Source organism: Rhinolophus sinicus, chromosome 17 (assembly GCF_057876585.1).
Source record: "Rhinolophus sinicus isolate RSI-liver-muscle chromosome 17, RSI-T2T, whole genome shotgun sequence".
NCBI lineage: Eukaryota > Metazoa > Chordata > Mammalia > Chiroptera > Rhinolophidae > Rhinolophus > Rhinolophus sinicus.
Genome location: NC_142517.1, coordinates 47,612,504 through 47,632,400, shown reverse-complemented (window position 1 = coordinate 47,632,400; position 19,897 = coordinate 47,612,504). Strand labels below are relative to the sequence as shown.

General features: G+C 37.5%; 1 protein-coding gene across 15 annotated transcripts in view; it reads left to right on the top strand.

The window, feature by feature from the left end:
* The window catches only part of MCF2L2 (MCF.2 cell line derived transforming sequence-like 2), a 210,309-nt gene that overhangs the window by 53,106 nt on the left and 137,306 nt on the right, over positions 1 to 19,897 (top strand). For 14 of the 15 annotated variants that reach the window (XR_012494951.2, XR_012494952.2, XR_012494953.2 and 11 more), the window contains exons 4-6: positions 10,704 to 10,794; positions 13,156 to 13,275; positions 18,909 to 19,025. Coding sequence is in view for 12 of the 15 variants with exons in the window: in XM_088793936.1 (XP_088650062.1) it covers positions 10,704 to 10,794; positions 13,156 to 13,275; positions 18,909 to 19,025 (328 nt within the window). In the remaining 3 variants the exon portion in view is untranslated. The remainder of the gene's footprint in view (positions 1 to 10,703; positions 10,795 to 13,155; positions 13,276 to 18,908; positions 19,026 to 19,897) is intronic. The other variant, XM_088793935.1, reaches the window with a different exon arrangement.

Genomic DNA, 19,897 nt, shown 5'->3' with positions numbered 1-19,897 from the left:
CAAATGTTTCATCCAATTTGTGGCTTGTGATCTCATTCTCTTTAATCTACAAAGTTTTGATTCTCATTTTTTGCCCTCTTTATAGTAACTTTGCATAGTAACTTTGTATACACGGATACTGCTTACATCTCTGCATTTAGTGGACAGGATTGGTAGTTTGGGGTGGTTTACAAGATTTCTAGTTCAAGAAGACCATCTTTTGTTAGTATATCTAAATAATTTCTTTTATCAATGACCTTAGATATTTTGGGGGAGAAATTAAGGGAACGGGTTTGTATCCTTCATTTGATTTTTTTTTTTTTTTTTGTCTTATAGGAGGGTAAAATTTTGCCTTTAATCACACAGGCACTACTTTTCCTTTCATTTTCTTTTCTCTCCTAGACACTGCCTTTTCAAGACTGCCTCTTTGAAGCCTTCTCTACTCAGTACCCTAATTTACCAGGACTTTTTTTCAGTTATCTTTGCACTTAGGGTGGACTTTTTTCTTTCTTTCTTCTGGCAGTGGTTATATCTCAATCTCTTCTTCTCTTGACACTATCTCTACATTAGTCAGGGTTCTTCAGAGAAATAAAATCAGTGGGAGATATGTGATAATTTTATGATCAACTTGACTTGACTGGGCTAAGGAACGCCCAGATAGTTGGTAAAATGTTATTTCTAGGTGTGCCTATGAGGGTGTTTGTGGAAGAGATTAACATTTGAATTGATCAACTGAGAAAAGCCAATTACCCTTCTAAAGGTGGATGGGTATCATCCAATCTCTTGAGTGCCCCCAATAGAACAAAATCGTGTAAGAAGGGTGAATTCTCTCTCTGCTTGAGATGAGACATCTCTTGCCTTATATTTACTATGCTTAACTTTTTATTATTTTAGAGTGTACTCTTCCTACTTAAAAAAAGTTTGCTGTGAAACAGTATGCCCTGTTTTGCTGGCAGCAGCCTCACATATCTCATGTTTACCTTGTCTGTTGATTACATCATTTTCTCATGTGCTTGATTTAATCTCATCATGGCCCCTACGTGTACAAAATCCACTGCCAATGTTGCTAGTAAGAGGCCACATTGAATGATAGACCTAGAAGCAAAATTAAGAGTGATCAAGGACTACAAAGGTGGAAAATCAGTGATGGTTTTTGCTCGCTAGTCAGGCATGTCCCCATTCCATGATAGCTATGATCTTGAAGAATAAGAGCAAAGTGATGAAAGCTGTTAAAGGATCTGCTTCACTGAAGGCAACAAGACCAACAAAAATTTGAAAAGTGCTTATATCAGACATGGGGAAACTACTAATGACCTGGATTGAAGACCAGACACAGAAACATATCCCTCCTAGCACCATGATGATCACAGCCAAAGCTAGAAGTTTGTTTGTGATGTTAAAAGGAAAGGCTAAAGCTGACTGGAATGTTGAATTTACTGCTAACTCTGGGTGATTTGAACGAGTCAAGAATTGTTATTCGTTATATAACATGAAAGTGAGTGGAGAGTCTGCAAGTGCCTATGTGAAGGCAACTGAAGAGTTTTTGGAAGCTCTAGATAAGCTGATTGTGGAGGAAAATTACTTGTCAGGCAAATATTCAATATGAATGAAATCTCCTTGTTCTGAAAACATATGCCTGAAAGGACTTTCATCTATAAGGAGGCCAAGTCAGTGCCAGGTTTCAAGGCTTTTAAGGACAGGATAACAGTCTTGTTTGGAGGCAATGTTGTAGGCCACAAATTGAAACTCTTTGTGTCTGGCACAGAGAAGACCCCAGGACCTTCAAACATAGCAATAAGCACACACTGCCTTTGTACTATAGGAACAATAAGAAGTCATGGATAATACCCCATTGAGGTGTTGGAACTGAAACTCATAGAAGAAGAAGAGGCATGAGAAAAGGAAACTGCAGGGAAAAGGAAACTATTGCTCCTAGAAAACTCACACTGAATGGGGTTAGCAGAAGCTTTTTCAGACTCTAACAAGCTCCTTAAAAACTTTGAAAACATGGACCCCAACACTAAAAGGTTTTCATTAATAGTGAGGAATGTTTATGGTGCCTTATCTGCTTACAAGGAAATCTGTAATGAAAAAAAGAAGCAAACCACCATGAACATATTTCTGAAAAGAGTGACACCTCTTCAGAGAGCCTCAGGCAGGCCCTTCAGGAGCTATTCCAGAAGAAGGCAGTGTTACCATAGGAGATGACAGCTCCACGCATGTTATTGTCATTGAAGACCTTCCCGTGGGACAAGACGAGGAGGAGGAGACAGTGATATTGATGGTCCTGACCCTGTGTAGGCCTAGGCTAAGGTGTGTGTGTCTTAGATTTTAAGTTTAAAAGTCAAAAAAAAAAAAAAAAAAAAAAAAAAAAAATAGAAGGTTTGTAGAATAAGGAGATAAAGAAAGAAAATATTTTTGTACAACTATACAATGTGGTTGTGTTTCAAGTGGTTATTACAGGTCAAAAAGTTAAAGACAAAGTTTATAAAGTAAAAATGTTACAGTAAGCTAAGGTTAATTTATTATTGAAGAAAGAAAATTTAAAAAAATAAATTCAGTGCAGCCTAAGCGCACAGTGTTTGTAAAGCCACAGCAGTGGACAGTGATGTCCTAGGCCTTCACATTCACTCCCCACTCATTCACTGACTCACCCAGGGCGACTTCCGATCCTGCCAGCTCCATTCATGGTATGTGCCCTTTATAGATGTACTATTTTTTATCTTTGATACCATGTTTTTACTGTACTTTTTCTGTTTAGATATGTTTAGTTACATAAATGCCATTGCCTACAGTCTTCAGTACAATAACAATCTGTATAGGTTTGTAGCCTAGGAGCAATAGGCAGTGCCATACAGCCTAGGTGTGCCGTAGGCTATGCCATCTAGGTTTGTGTAAGTATCATCCAGGTTTGTGCTTGTACAATGAGAAAATCGCCTAACAATGCATTTCTCAGAATGTCTCCCTGTTGTCAAGGGATGTGTGGCTGTAGAGCAAAAGATAAGGTTAGGTGAGGTTTCAGGTTTGGGGAGAGAGGGAAGATGCAGTGAAGATTCTGAGATATTCAGGAGATTAAACTAATTGTCCCCTATGTGTTCCATTCTTAATGTGAGATTTTCTCATGGTCTCTTTCATACTCTATAAAAATTATCAAAACGGAATTTGCATAAGTATATCTGTAGTCCCTAGGGACTTGAGTCACTATATAGAATTAAAGAGTCACAGAATGTTAAAGGAGTGTTTGAGAGAAGCTTGTGCCGGCCCACCATTTTGCAGAGGAAGATGCCAAGAGGGACGTTAAGACTGGAAAACGTTATGAGTTCTTTGCTTCTGAAGTAGAATAATATTAACAACAAACCACAAACCACAGGTCAATCATTTTAACTCCTATCCCCACAATGACCTTGAGCACTGCCATTCAAATGGGAATTCCTAAGACTATTTACGATCACAGAGTACCTGTCAACAAACATAAATGACTCTAAATAATAGTTTGACTTCCTTCAGTAAAAAGCTCCACAGGCAGTATGCCTGTGGCTGTCATAGTCGTGCCTGGAATTAGGCGTTTGAATTAGGGTTACCAATTACCCTGGTTTTCCTGACTGTGTAAGCACTGAAAGTCCTGTGTCTCCGGGAACTCCTCAATCCTGGAAACACCGGGATGGTTGGTAACCCTACAGTTGATTCAGTTCTTATGGTAATGCAGTAAAATTTCAGTTAACCGAAATATTTCCTATTTGACCTAGCTTACTCAAAAAGGCAAATCATAGGCAAATATATCAATATCAAAGCTTAATTAAGAAAACAAATACCACATCAACCACAAAAATTTTCTGATATTTTGGGGTCAGAACACATTTACCTCAACCTCTTACACTTATATATTTATATTTAGTTATATTCAAAATGTCAGGTTTGATGCATCAAACTTTTAATTATATTTGTTACAGAGGAGTGACTAAGATTGGAAAATGAAGGAATATGTGTTAAAATATTTCTCATGCCCAGAGATTACGAATTTTGTGGCCTGAGCATTGGCCTCAGAGTCTGAAGGCTTCAATGGAATCTTAACTTTGCACATAGTGTGTGACTCTGGGCAAGTTGTTAGTTTTCACATGTCTCTGAGTATTACTTTCCTCATGTATAAGTGGAAATATTAATATTATCACCAACCTGGTTGTGACGATTACATTACATGACATTTATGCAGGTGTCTAGCACATCATAGGGCCTTAGTGTTAAAAAGAACAGTAGATGTTAAAACAGCCAACTGTTACCTAAAGAAATACATTGCTCAGAAACTCCACTTCCTGTGCATTTGGTTTAGTTGAGGTTTTGGCGATTTTGTTGAACCTGATAGGGTGGGAAAAAAACCAAAAACCACAGCAGTTGATATTACTGTATGTTGTTTAGAATGTATACCTAATGGGAGGACTATCTTCAAAATCATTGTGATTTATTATCTCTTCTTTCTGAACTGTGGCCTGAATACAATGTGTCAGGAGACACAGCCCTTTATGTACACAGGTATTTTCCAAGTAGATCCTACACTGTTTATCCAGATGCTCTGGTCTTGGGACTCGGCCTGTGTGGAGCCAACAAGAGTCTTGTTGTGAAGGACATTTGCCCTCAGTCTGGCTGGGGAGATCACATACGCTGACAGCTGCTTATTTCATAGATCAAAGTGTGTGTATGTACTATACAATATTTTCCGAGCCTCTCTCAGCTCCACCTTGCTTAAAAGTCCAGGATGCTCCTTTACAACATTCACTAATGATTATTTGATTTAAAGAAGAAAACAAAAGAAAAACACTGGGAACAGGTTCAGAGCATGTGTATTGGTATCAGAGAGTTCCAAGCTTGAAATTCAGTTTGCTAATGTGATAGCAGGCAAGTTTTATTTTTTTCAATTTTTTTATTTAAAAAAAAATTTTTTTATTGGAGAATATTGGGGAACAGTGTGCCTCTCCAGGGCCCATCAGCTCCAAGTCGTTGTCCTTCAATCTAGTTGTGGAGGGTGCAGCTCAGCTCCAAGTCCAGTTGCCGTTTTCAATCTTAGCTCATACCCCAACCAACTGAGCCATCCGGCCACCTCTCCGGCAGCTCAGTGGCAGCTCATTGTCTTCAATCTAGGTGTGGAGGGCGCTGCTCACTGGTCCTTGTGGGAATCGAACCGGCAACTCTGCTGCCCCAGAGCTTGCGCTCCAACCAACTGAGCCATCTGACCACCCAAGTTTTATTTCTGTTGTTTGTTTCCTCATCTGCAAAATGGAGATAGCAATATCTGTTTTATAGATAACAGTATATATTTTAAATAGATATCTTAGGTAAAATATCTATTTTGTAAGATTGAGATTAAAAAATAAATGTGCCTGACAAATGATAGGCGCTGAATATATAGTAGCTATTATCTAAACTTATTTATTATTAAAGTCAGTTTGTTTTTGCTGTACTACAGAGCTGTTTTGTTCAATCTTGTATCCTCTTTGATCCGTCTGACACATATTGAGCACTTGATAAGTATGGATCTTTGTTTTTAAGTTTTATAATATTTTTCTTTTTTCACAAGTCAAATTCATTTGATTCTTTCAGTTTTTAAACTGCGTTATAATTTACATATAGTAAAGTATACAGATCTTCACTGTATAACTCAATGAATATTTACCTGTTTATGTACCATGTAACAGCTATCTAGATCAGGTATAGAATATTTCTGTGATGATTCCCTCCTGCTTCTTTTCCATCAATATCTGCACACTTTACCCCCTCACTACTTTACTTCCCTCCCCCAAGGAAAAATCGCAAAATACTTGGAAGTTAAGCAACTGCCTCTAAATAATCCATAGTCTAAAGAAGAAATCACAAAGGAAATTAAAAAAATTTTTAACTGAATAATAAAACAATAAACATTATGTGATGTAGCTAAGCAGTACTTAGGAGGAAATTGTAGCTTTGAATACTTATATTAGAAAAGATGGAAAGTTTAAAATCAATCATTTAATCTTTTACCTTAAGAAATTCAAAAAAGAGAATGGCAATTAAATCCCTAAAAAAGGAGAAGGAAGGAAATTGTAAAGAAAGAAAAATATGTCGGAAAACAGAAGAATAATAGAATTCCAGTTTAATGCCACCGTGATCAGAAATACACCCTTTGCAATCCTTTAAAATTTGCTGAGATTTGCTTTATGGCCTAGGATAATGAACTAGTTTGACAAATAATAGACTTGACAAATGTGCATTTGAAAAGAATGTTGTTGGATATCTACAGTTGTTGGAGGTCAAGTTCTTGAAAGTCAGGTCTATATCCTTACTGATTTTTTGGTTGCTTGTTCTATCAATTACTAAGAGAGAAGTGTTAAAATTCTCTAATCCTAATTGTGTATTTACTTATTTTTCTTTTAGTTCTATCATTTGTGGATTATTTTGAAGCAATGTTATTTCATACATAGGCATTTAGGATTGTTATGTCTTCCTGAAAAACTGACCCTTTTATCTTTATGAATCATTTATCTCTGCCAATACTCCTTGTCTTGAATACTGTTATTTTCTAATATTAATAAAGCCTTCTTTATTAATAAGGCTTTCTTCTGATTAGTTATTGCATAGTATATCTTTTACCATCATTTTTCTTCCAATCTAGCTCTGTAAGTTTAAAGTATATATATATATATATATATATATATATATATATATATATATATATATATATATATATATATTGTAATCAGTATTTTCACTCTGACAATATTTACCTTTTAAATGGAGTAGTATAGACCATTTCCGCTCCATGTGATTATTGAGATTGGTTGGTTTAAATCTACCATCTTGCTATTTGTACCATCTGTGACTTGTTCCTTTATTTCTCATCTCCTGCTGTATTTGTCTGCTTGGGCTGCCATAACAAAATACCATAGACTTGGTGGCTTAAACAACAGAAATTTATTTCTTTCCAGTTCTGGACGCTGGGAGTCCAAGATCAAGATTCTGGCCAATTCCATTTCTGGTGAAGGTTCTCTTTTTGGCTGTAGACGATTGCCTCCTTGCTGAGTTCTCACATGGCAAAGAGAGTGCTCTGGTGTTTCTTCCTTTTATAAGGGCACTGGTCCTTTGGAATTAGGGCTTCACTCTTAATGACCCTATTTAAACTTTATCACCTCCCCACATGCCCTATCTCTAATTATGGTCACATTGGGAGTTAGAGGTTCAACATATGAATTTGGGGGTGGAGGGATACAATTTAGTTGATAGCACTTGCTCTCTTTTGAATTATTTAAATAGTTTGAGTATTTCATTCTATCTCCTCTATTGGATATTTAGCAATCGTTTCTCTAGTGTTACAGTATGTATTCTAAAGTTAGCACTATCTTGAATTAATTTCATACCACTTTATATACAATATAAATAGTATAATTTCATTTACTGCATACCATTTTTAATGCTATTGTTGTGATGTATTTTACTTTTACATATGTAATATACTTAATAATACTTTATTATTTTGCTTTGAATTATTGATAGTCTTTTAGTGAAATAAAAAACATAGCTGATAATATTTATCCACATATTTAATGTTTACAGTGTTCTTCACTCCTTGGACATTCAGGTTGCTGTGTGGGATTATTGCCTTTCAGGAACAATACCAGAAAAGGCAACCACCACTTCATATGAAAGTTTCCTCTAGTATTTGCTCACTGTGGAAGGTCTTAACTCTCTCTAGAATTTGTTCATTTAGATTTCTTTGTCTTCAGAGTTCTCTAATGTCTTTAAGGACAAATATGAGTTTTTAAGTTAACCAGGGTTGTTTTGTTTTGTTTTGTTTTTGATAGGAATGAAAGTCTTCCTAATCAGCAGCTCAACTTCATTACCCATATATTTATCCTTTTCAGGGTGTTTATTTTTCTTGCACCTTTGTGCTTCTAGCTTCATTCAGCCTGGAGAATATCCTTTGATATTTCTTGAAGTGTATGTTTACTGGCAATAAATTCTCTCAGCTCTGTATGTCTGGAAATGTCCTTATTTCACCTTAATTTCTTAAGCTGAATTTTCAATGGGTACAGAATTCTAAATGGGTAGTTTTTCAGGTCAGTACTCCAAAAATATCATTCCATTCAGTTGTAGCTTCCATAGTTTCTGTCGAAAAGTCATTATTTTTGTAATTTTTTTGAAGGTAATGCATCTTTTTTCACTGGTTGCTTTTAAGATTTTCTTCTTATCTTTAATTTTCATCCCTTTGGCTCTGATAGGCCTAAGTGAAGTTTTCTTTGTATTTATTCTGCTTGGAATTGGAGGAGCTGCTTGAATCTGTGATTCATGTCTTTGATCAGATATGGAAAATTACTTACCATTATTTTAAAAAATATTATTTCTGTAATATATTCTCTCCCCTCTTTTCAGGACTTCTGTTCATGTTCCACATTTCTTTCACATTCTGTTCTTTCCATTTTCTCTCTGTTTGTGTTTCATTTTGAATATTTTTAATTGATCTGTTTTCAGTTTCACCTATCCTGTCTTCTGCTATATTCAGTGTGCTATGAAACAAATCCAATGAGTTCTTAATTTCAGATATTGATATTTTGTAATTCCAGAAGGTCCGTTTGTTTCTTTATTATCAATTCTAGTTCTCTGTTAAAATAATGCTTCTTTTAATCCATTTTGTTTACTTTTCCTCTGTTTCCTTTAGCATTATTTTGAAATTTTTATCTGCCAACAACAGGGACATCTTTGTTGACTATTTTATCTCTTGTTTATTATTTACTTTTCCTGCTTTTTTTGCATTTCTATTCATTTTTAATTTTATGCTGGATATAGTGGATAATATGTTGTAGAGGCCTATTTATTTACAAACAGTATTGAGTTTTTGATCTGCCCTACAATTAAATTACGGGTGGATCACCTTGATCTTTCTGAGGACTGGACTTACATTTTCTTAGGGCAACTCCATTTCTATTTTGTTCTTAGAGTGTAACCTTAATCCTTTGTCAACTCCTATGGTATTTCACTTACCCTGGAATGTGGCCTTTATAGAGTTTCACCTGAATGTCCAAGGGGTTCATCAAAGTCTGTCACTTCTGGCTGGGCCTAAACACCACTTGTCTCTCTCCAGAACTATGGAAGTTTTATAATTCTCATCAGTTCTCACACGTGCAGTTGCTATTCTCTGCCAGCCTCCTAGATTCTCACCTAAACATGTGGGGCCCAAGAATTGACCAAGCATAAAAGTGGAATTTCCATTGAAGACTTCTGGGGTTCCCTCTCTGAGCCTTCCCTTCTTGACAGTCACCCCCCTCAAATCCTGGCCACTTTTCCGTTCATAATCTCCAATCTCTGCCTCTTCCACCTAGTGAGACCCCCCTCTCCTTGCACCATTGCCTGGAAAATGTTCCTAGTGAGAGAACCTGGATGGATATGGGGCTGTGATAATGAATGGGTTGGCCCAGTAAGGCTTATTTCAGATCAGCTACTTACGTTTTCTTGCAGATTTTGCTTAGATCTTCTGCCTTATTCACATACATATCATGTTTAGAGTCAAGATCCCTTTTCACCAATATCAGAGAGTTATTGAAGGTTTATTGCAGGCCATATACTTTTTGTACACTTGATCTCTTGTAATCTCCATAAAAAGCACATAAGAAATAATAGTACTTACACAGTGTTACCAAGTGCCAGGCATTGTTCTGAGCATTTCGTACATCTCATGTAATATTTTACATACCCATTTAATCCTCACTTCAACCCTGTTGGTAGGTACTATTATTGTTTCTGCTTTACAAATGAGTAGTCTGAGAAACTATAGAGACTAATACCCTGTTCCCTCGAAAATGCACAATCTATAAATGGTAGAATTTATATTTCAAACCTTGGCAGTCTGGCTTCAGAAAATGTGCTTTTCGGGCTTCCCTGTTGGTGGTATTGTTCTCATTTTACAGATAAGAAAACTGAACTTTAGAGTGGTTAGGTGATCTCTCCATTGTTAGCACTGATAATGGCAGAACTAGGATTTGAACCAGGCTCCAAAGCCCTTGCTCTTTTTTTTTTATACCATACTTCTTCCCAAAGAAAGAGAAAAACAAAAGTTTTCCCTTTTAGGACTTTAGTTTGAAAGGATTTTATGAGAATTTTGTGAGGATTTAAGAGGCGATCAGACAGCTTCCTTTTGGTCTTAATGAAGATTAATGATATCTTCTCATGCACATGGTTTGCTGGGCATTTATGGCCAGGCACTGGAAGGGAGTATTTTTCCCACTGACATGTGTTAATTCTGAGCACCTCAGAATGACTCCTGGGGAAGGATATTGATATTTTCATGAATGTCAGTCTTGGGAGGGGAAAGATGGCAGAGCTCAGCCCTGAGGTCCTCTGCCTGCACTGGGACATGTGGTGCCCAACTAACATGCATATCTTCCTCTGGGATGAGCATGTGTGCTCTTGACTATCTCATGCATTTGCCAGCCAGAAACGGAGGCCTTGAGAGGATTTGAGACACTAAATATTGCTGTTATTAAGGCTTCCAGAGTGAGATGAGGCAAAGAAGCGGGTTCCTCTGTCGGGGGAGTCAGACTCAGTTATTCCCTTTTGCAGTGCAAGGTGTTTACATATGAGCCTGGAGTGCCACGGAGGCTGTCGAATGTGTTCTCTGAGGAAGCCACCAAGGACCCGTGGGTCTCACCTGGTCTCTGATACTGACCACATTTTTTTTCCTTTTTTTTGTTTCTTTTGTTTTGCAGTGTGGAGGCTGCTAGCATTGGATTCATCATTGTAATCGACAGACGGAGGGACAAGTGGAGCTCCATAAAAGCATCCTTGACACGGATAGCTGTAAATATTTATTTTTGTGCTTTTCTATACAAGGAATTCAAATTTTTATTCAGTTATTTTATATCAAAGTCACAAGGAAAAGGCGATTATTTTATGTTAAATTTTGGGGAAGTCTTTGTAGCAGAGGCTGTTGTGTCACGTCTGTATCCCCTCTACCACCTGAAGGTCACTGCAGAGAATTCCTGAGCATGTCAAAGGCTTCCTGAGTCTCTCTACTTTATTGATTTCTCTGGTCACTGAAAAGGTGCAGGTAGAGAATGCTGGGAAGTTAATGTTGCAGATGTGACCTGCAGCTATGGAGTCATGGGAGTTGGTAGGTAAATACCCCAGCTCCAGTGGGACAATTGTGAGGTATGTTCCCAATATCTCAGAGAGTCCCAGCCCTTCTTGCCAGCAGCAGTACCCCCTCATTAATACATTAGTTCTCCAGCCGTCACTGTCTCACTATCACCCTCCCTGTCCCAAATCCTCACTGTGTTTCCTGGGATCACCTCCTCAATAAATACTTTATACCTGAATCCTTGTCATAGAGTTTGCTTTGGGATCACTCAGTTTAAGAGAGTTTTCATTTTAGTATTCAAATTATTTTTTCACCTATTACAAAGACACTTGGATAAACCAGACAAATTGGTATTTAAGTAGCTTTATTGGAGGTGTGCTTGCTTTTGGCATTAACTTCTTTTTGGTATTAAACCTTTGTGGGGTTTCCCTTTCTATCTCACTAGTCTGATTTTGATCCCTATTTGTTACCTTTCAGCAAGTATATGTGTCCTTCTCTGTGGGGACCTCAGATCAGGGACTTAGCAGGCAGAGACACCTCAGGGCAAGCTACACCAGGATTTCCACCAAAGCACAGGCTCCCTGAGGCAGTTGGGACTGGCTGAAGAAAATGGGACATGGTAGGCAGGTAATGTGTGTGGAGAGCTTGGGACAGGAGAGGGACATTTGAAGTCTCACCTATGCCTGCTTACAGAGGCAGTCACACCCACAGACATGCACGTAGACAAAGTCTCTCTCAGATTGCTTTAGAGCCTCAGCCAGATACACAAATAATGTCTCACTTGTCCTGTCATGACATAACAAAATAGAAGGTTCTTCTGTTTGGGACCTTGCATTTCGAAGAGGGGAGAAGATAAGTCTCCCTTCCTTTGTGCATGGATTGTTTTGTCCCTTTGGTTTGGTTTTGGTTACAGGATTTATTTTGGGGATAACTACAATGATGGTTGATGCCCTAAGGATCTGGACACTTGACAATGCCCATTACTTATCCAGAGGTCTGGCCTCAAGAGGGTTCTGATGTCCCAGGTCCATAGACAATACTTGACTCATCTAATACTTGAGCCTAATTTGTTCAAGAATTGCACTGGTCACTTTGTGCCTAAAAGATACTCTTGTGCAGGATCCCAAAACTGGGCTACCAATCAGAATCTCTTCATGTGCTTGTTGAAAATACAGATACCTGGATTTCATCCCAGTCCTAATGAATCAAAACATTTCAGGGCAAAGACCAGATTTTTTTTCTAACAAGCACCTCAAGAGGTTGCTTTTGGGAACCACTGGAAGATTGGAAAACCATGTGCAATGGATATGGATTTCCAACTTTGTCACTAAGTCGTTATATAAATCTGAGTTATCTCATTTCTTAGGATCTCACCTCAAGATGAGAGCAACTTTCTGAAAGCAGCTTAGGAATAATATGCATCAATAACCCCTAAAATACCAGGTCTTTGGCTCAGTAATTCTTCTAGGAAGCTGTGCCAGAGAAAATGTTCCCAAATGTGGATAAAGATGTTCATTTCAATGTTATTTATAGTAGCAAAAATGTGGAAAAACCTAAATCAGTAGCAATAAAGTATAGTTAAATAAATTGTGCACCCATGAAAAATAATATTTACAAAGAATTTTTAATAACAAGAATGAAAGCTCATGGTATTAATATTAAGTGAAATGGCATGTTACAAAACTTTTCTACAATATGAGTTCAACCATGATAAAAATACTTAAGCAGAGAAAATAGCCTATAGGCAATTAGATTAAAATATTCAAAATGGTTGAGATCATGAGTAGTTTTCTTTTTCTATGTATACTTTTATTAATTTCCCAATTTTTTTAAAAAAGGAGTATGAATTATTTTTATAATCAGAAACTTTTTTTTGGTGTCTGTTTTTATTTGGTTTGGTTTTTAAGAAGGGGTTTGGATTATCTGATCTCCAAGATCTCTTTCAGCTCTGAAATCCTGTGAAATACATTCCAATTCTTTGGCATTCATGGTGTCTACTTTAACTTTGTCAGCTGTGGTCTTGGACAAGCGGAGACCAATGGATGTGGTATTTGCCTTGACACTTTTCTTGATCCTTCCAGGTAGCATTTCCAGGAAACTTGCAGCTCATATTCATCCTTCGTCCATCTCGCTTTATCCAGCGGACAATCACTGACATTGGCATTAAATACTATCGAGAGGAATTTAAAATGAAAGTGCCGGTAAGCATGACCTTTCATCTTATCTCCATTTGGTTAGGGCATGTGGATAAGATGGCATGGAGCTGGGTTGCTAAGAAGGCAGGACTCCACAGGCAGGGAGGGAGAGGAAGACATCTGGGCAGAGAGAGCAGCATGTGTAAGGACCTGGAGGCAGGAAGTACACACTTTACGTGAGGTCCATGGGGGAAGCTCTTTGTTGGAATACATATAGGATTATCTTTTGGAAGAAAAAGTAGGAAACGTGGAACAGGTCTTAAATATAAGGATAAAGTGTCTGAATTTTATTCAGTAGACAATGGGGATCCAGTGAAGGTTTTTGAGTCAGGGAGTGACTTGGGTAAGTGATACTGAAGTTATACAAACCTGAAGGTGTTGTTCAAGACTGTAGAAAGAGATTGAAGGAAGAATAGAAATTGTAGTAGTACGGGTGAAAGAAAATAAGAATCTAAAACGTGGGGGTGATGGGGAGGCCGGTTAGCTCAGTTGGTTAGAGCATGGTACTAATAACACCAAGATTGCTGGTTCGATCCCTGCATGGCCCACTGTGAGCTGCGCCCTCCTTAAAAAAAATAAAAAATAAAATTTAGGGGTGACATAAATATAGGCAACTGTTGAGTAAAAATAAAAACCAATATTGCAATACTCATAAAAGGAAAACAAATTAAAATGACAAGATTAAAAATTTTACCTATAACTTTGGCAGAGATGTGGGGGAAACAGGCGCCTTCGTACTTTGCCAATGGGATGAAGTTGATAATGACCTGTATGAAGGACTAGTTGGCAGTGCTTATCAAAAATAAAAATGTACACTCTTTGACCTACCTATACAAGTTACTCTACGGATTCTCTCCCATGTGTGCACAAAGCTATATATACAATGATATTCTTTACAAGAAGAAGACTAGTTTTCTATTTAGATAGATTCTTTTTCTGTTTGGATTTGGTACCACCTACACATATTATCTGTTCAAAGCAAACAGAAAAACCCCACTTTAATTGAAACTGCTCTGGGAAAATATTTAACCCATGTCAGTGATAACTGACCATCTTGGACAAGGGATTTGTCTCATATTTTTCTCTTTCCTTTTTATTCTTATTTTCCCTCTTTTGGTTCCATTTTATATTACTAATCAAATTATTGAAATACTTTCCCTCTACTTTGGGTATTAACCAAACTCAAAATGGATTTCTCACTCTACTTTAAATACTTATTTTAAAATATTTGAGAGTTTAAGGGAAATGTAAGCCGTGAGTTTCTTATTGTTTTCCTGAGTTGAGTAGCAATTCTTATGGGGGAGAGATGATGACTTACGAGAAGTTAATGAATTTGTCATAATACTCACAAGCTTCTTCCCCTTCAGAAATGAAGACTAGTCAGTTGCTTTTTGTCACTGAAAGGGCTTTGGAGTTTGAACTGAACATTTGACTAAATGCCGTATGTGTTTCCCTGGTTGTGTATAAAACACACCTTTCCAAGTGCTGTTATCCATGTAGATACATATGTGATTCGCACCCTGTTTCTCATGTGATGCATCTATTCTGAGAGAATGGACGTCTACTTTATCTTGATACTATACCTTTAGCTACTTCTATTCATGGTAATATGGTGATTCCCTACCCATTGTACTTTTTAAAAATACATTTGTTATTAGTTTCAGGTGTACAAAAACAACATAATGATTAGACATTTACACTCCTCACAAAGCGATAACCCCACCAAGTCTATTACCCCTTGATACTGTACATAGCGATTACAATACCATTGGCTATGTTCCCTATGCTGGACTTTACATACTGTGAACATTATACACGTATTTAATTATAGTTGACATTCAACTTTATTGTATATTAGCTTCAAGGTATGTAGCACAGTGGTTAGGCATTTATAATATATAATCTATGAAGGGATCCCCCCGATAAGTCCAGTACCCATCTGACATCCCACATAGTCCTTACAACATTATTGATTATATTCCCCATACTGTATTTCACATCCCCATGACTATTTTGTGACTACCAATTTGTATTTTCTAATCCTTTAACTTTCTTACCCATCACCCAAACCCCTTGCCATCTAGCAACCATCAGTTTATTCTCTGTAACTATGAGTCTATTTCTGTTTTGCTTGTTCGTTTATTCTGTTCTTTAGATTCCATATATAACTGAGACTATATGGTATTTGTCTTTCTCAATCTGACTTATTTCACTTAGCATAATATCCTCTAGGTCCATCCATGTTGTTGCAAATCATAAGATTTCATTCTTTTTTTTATGGCAGAGTAATACTCCATTGTATAAATATACCACAGTCTCTTATCCAGTCGTCTATTGATGGGCATTTCAGTTGTCTCCATATCTTGGCTATTATGAATAGTGCTGCAGTAAATATAGGGGTGCATATATATTTTTTGAATTAGTGGTTTGGATTTCTTTGGATAAATACCCAGGAGTGGAGTTGCTGGGTCATAAGGTAGTTCAGTTTCAATTTTTTGAGGAAACTCCATACTGTTTTTTATAGTGGCTGCATCAATTTGCAACCCCACCAACAGTGCACAAGGGTTCCCTTTTCTCCACATCCTCGCCAACACTTGTTGTTTGTTGATTTATTGATAGTAGCCATTCTGACTGGAGTGAGGCGGTATCTCACTGTGGCTTTTATTTGTATTTCTCTGATGATTAGTGATGTTGAGCATATTTTCATGTGTCTGTTGGCCATCTGTATGTCCTCTTTGGAGAAATATCTCTTCATGTCCTCTGTGCATTTTTTAATTGGATTATTTGGATTTTTGGTGTTGAGTTGTGTGAGTTTTTTATATATATATATATATATATATATATATATATATATATATATATATATATATATAAATTTTAGATATTAACCCCTTAGCGGATGTTTCATTGGCAAATATCTTCTCCCATTCAGTAGGATGTCTTTTTGTTTTGTTGATGTTATCTTTTGCTGTGAAAAACCTTTTTAGTTAGATGCAGACCCATTTGTTTATTTTTACTTTTGTTTCCCTTGCCCAAAGAGATATATTGGTAAAAATGTTATTAAGGGTAATGTCTGAGAGTTTACTTCCTATATTTTCTTCTAGGAGTTTTATGGTTTCAAGTCTTCCATTATACTTTTAATTTTAAACTAAAATCAACGTTTTAGAAAACTCTGTCACCCAAACTATTGGCACATTTAGCAGAGCATTTTTTAATGCAAAAAGTTTATTCTACGAACTACCTTACAGGGAAGGTTGCACTCCCCTCATAGCACAGATGTGTCACAGAATGCAGAGTCCTAGGTAACCAAGCTTGATGTAATCAAACTTCAAAATATATTTTGCCTTTTAAATGACAGTTCAAACTGTTGGTTTGTCTTCCTTACTTTGTTTTAAAAACATAGTTGGGATATTAGCACTTTACTTTGTAGCTGCCTGTCCTCTCTTGTTATAACATCTCCCTGCTCATTGCTAGTTAGATAATAGTTACATTGTCACAGGTTGAAGGGAAAGGAGTTCATTTTGCACGACTCTTAGAAGAATCAGGTAGACCAGGATGTAATTGTAGTTAAGTCATAGCCTCGCTGCACCTTTACCCAAGGAGAGGGGGCTTTGAAATAGCAAAGCATTCCGGAGTGCTTATTGCTGGCACTTAATCTATTCTGGAGCAGCTGTACTCATAGCAGCCTGTCCAAATTGTTATGTGAAGTGGCTAAGAAAATCTGGTAAAAATCCCTACAGAGGCTATGGACGTGCAAACTGGTTTCTTAAAATGGAGTTTGTGACAGAATACAGGAAACTCATAATTAAAACATTGCATATCTCCTTGAAAGGACAGCTTTAAGCAGTTATAGATAACATAAACATATACTGAAAAGGAAAAAAGTAAGATATTCCTAATCTATAACAGCTGTTCTAAGAATGTACATGTTGGATGTGGTACGATAAAGCTGGTGCTGCCACAGGAGGAAATGAGAATGAGGTTCGAAGGGCAAAGTTTATCATACTCACAGGTCCCAGCGAGGGCAGTCACCTCATGCCATGCAGGCCCATAGAGGAAGCACCAGGTTTTGGCCAGGAGGCAGAAGCGAGATGAAGGGAAAAGCCTTGACCTTTATTGGGGTTTCCGCGGAAAAGATGAGAAAGCAGAGTCCTGGCAAGTGTGGAAAGCACGCCTCCCTCTCTCGTTCAGTTAAGTGGAACAGAAGATGTACAGCTGGCAGGATAGGTTTCTGAAACTCCAGGCTGTGGGGCAGAGTTGCTTCAGCCCAATATGATGTTGCATAATGGTATTTAAAAAAAATTCCGAGTGTTACCATAGCAACTAATATTTCCAGAAGAAAATCCGTTTTTCACTTGATAATTTCTTGTTACGTGTCCTATAATTTCTAATTTTAGAAAGACTAAAAATCTTTTTGAAATTCCCCAAAGTGGTTTGAAATTATTAGGAGAGAAAGGCATAGATAGATTCAGGGTTGTTTTTTTTCTTTTTCTCATAACAATAATTTTATAAATTTCCAAACTCTTTTTCAGAAATGAAGGAGAAAGGCATAGGGCCTGAACATAGTGATTTGTGATAATCAAATCCCATTAAAACCTCAGTTCCTTGAAGGCAGGGCCTGTCATGCTTACTACTTTACCCCTCAGAGCCTGGCATTTGTTAGAAGTTCAATACGTATTTATTGCATGCATAAATCAGTTTGGTTTCCACCTGTAGATGCTGGGCCCTAACTTATATTCTTTTTACTCCAAAGTAGATTTATCACTTGACTAATTCTGTATAACAATAGAAGAAAGCCTGTATTCTTATGTTCTCTGACCAAAAATCAACTTTTGAAATAATCAACAAGGTGTGAATGAATATAAAATCATCAGTTAAAGGCTTTAGGGGGAGGTCCTTCAGAGATAGGAGTGACAGTCCTTGCTCCCAGTTAGGGATTGAGTAGGGGGTGTGATATAGTGTCTGGGACAGAGAGCCAGGATCCTGCCCTCGTGAGGGCCACTGCAGCTGAGTAGAAAAGTGCAACTTGGAATGTGTCGTCTTCCTCTAGATGTGTGGGCATTCATTGACCAGCATGGCTGTGTTCAACAGCAGAATTGCTAATTTATGAAAACCCATCCCTATTACCTTCAAAGATAAATTCGGGGTACATCAACATTCTTCATGGGGGGAGGGAGTTGCATCAAGGTAGTGATGTTTTTCATACATACCCCTCAGTAGGTCCCGGTATTCTAATTTTATTTTTACATTCACCAGTCCATCCTTTATTGAGCGTCTCATCTCAGACATTTGTACAAGGTCTCAGTACAGCACTTGATTTTGTCGGCTGAAGATGATACCTTAGCCTGGGAACTTTGAACAGAAATTCATCTCAAGCAAGACCTGACTTTTCGGTAGCTTAGGTCTGATCTTCCTGCTCTAAGTTACCATTTTGTCACAGATATTCCACACTTCGGTATTCTCTCAAAGCGGGGAAACGGAAAGGGACGTTAAAATGTTCCTCTGCTGGCTGTAGTAATCATTTTAAAGACAAATGCCAGAGAAGGCCAAGTTGAAGTACTACATCAATAACAGTAGACTCTAGATGAACTATTATTTAATTACCTGTGAAGAATATACTCATTTGTTTCCCCTTATAGATTGTTGTGTTAAATTCTATCTCCGACCTTCACGGCTACATTGACAAAAGCCAACTGACAGAGGACTTAGGGGGAACTTTGGAATATCGCCACAGCCAGTGGATAAATCATCGAACTGTGAGTACCAACGTGTGTGCCCTTTTCATCGTCTCTCCTTGTTTAGCACAAGACAGGGGAGTTTAAGATCAACTGTTGGGAGGTCTTTGCCCATGACCAGCTAACATCGGGAAGGTTGGGTTTTCCAAGCCACAGGCTGGGGGAGAAATAGAGCGAAGGGAAGAGGCTGGAGGTTTTCCTGCTGACTGTCTTCACCTTACCTCATCTTCTGGCACGGGGGTTTGGGAATTTCACTTAGAGTGCATCTGGGGAATTTTCAAAATACTAATACCCTACTATACCTCAGAGAAATTAATTTACTTGAGTTGGGATGGGTCTCAGTCATTAGTTTTCCACAAAACTCCCCAGATGATTCTAATGTATATAGACAGATTGAAAGCTGTGAAAGCACCTGACACATAATATTTTACTTTTCCCACTTACTCAGATTGGTGGTTAAGATGCTAAACTGGAAGTGTCAGTAATGTTGAGGAAAAAGTGAAGTAGAAACTCAGCAGATAGTAAGTGTTGCTATGTAAAGTTGTCACTCCCCTTTCCCTGCTCTCCTAATCCCGATACCCTTGAAAAAACGAGGTTTTTCTAAGCAAAATCAGAAGCTCCCTTCACCATTCTGATGACAACTTGTGGTGTCAGCAGACCTCTCTCTGTATCTGGTCACTTTGGAGACATGTTGCCCAATACCTGAACTACATTTAATTAGGTAGGAGAATACACTTTGTTTTAGAGCATATTGTTTTCTGACTTTTCTTTTTTAAAAAAAAGGAAATTTAAGAGTTAAACAAAAGTAGATTTCTAGTAACACAATTTCAAAGCAACAGATTCTAATCCCTCACTTCTTTGTATGCCATGTAATTTCAAAGAAGGCATGTCCG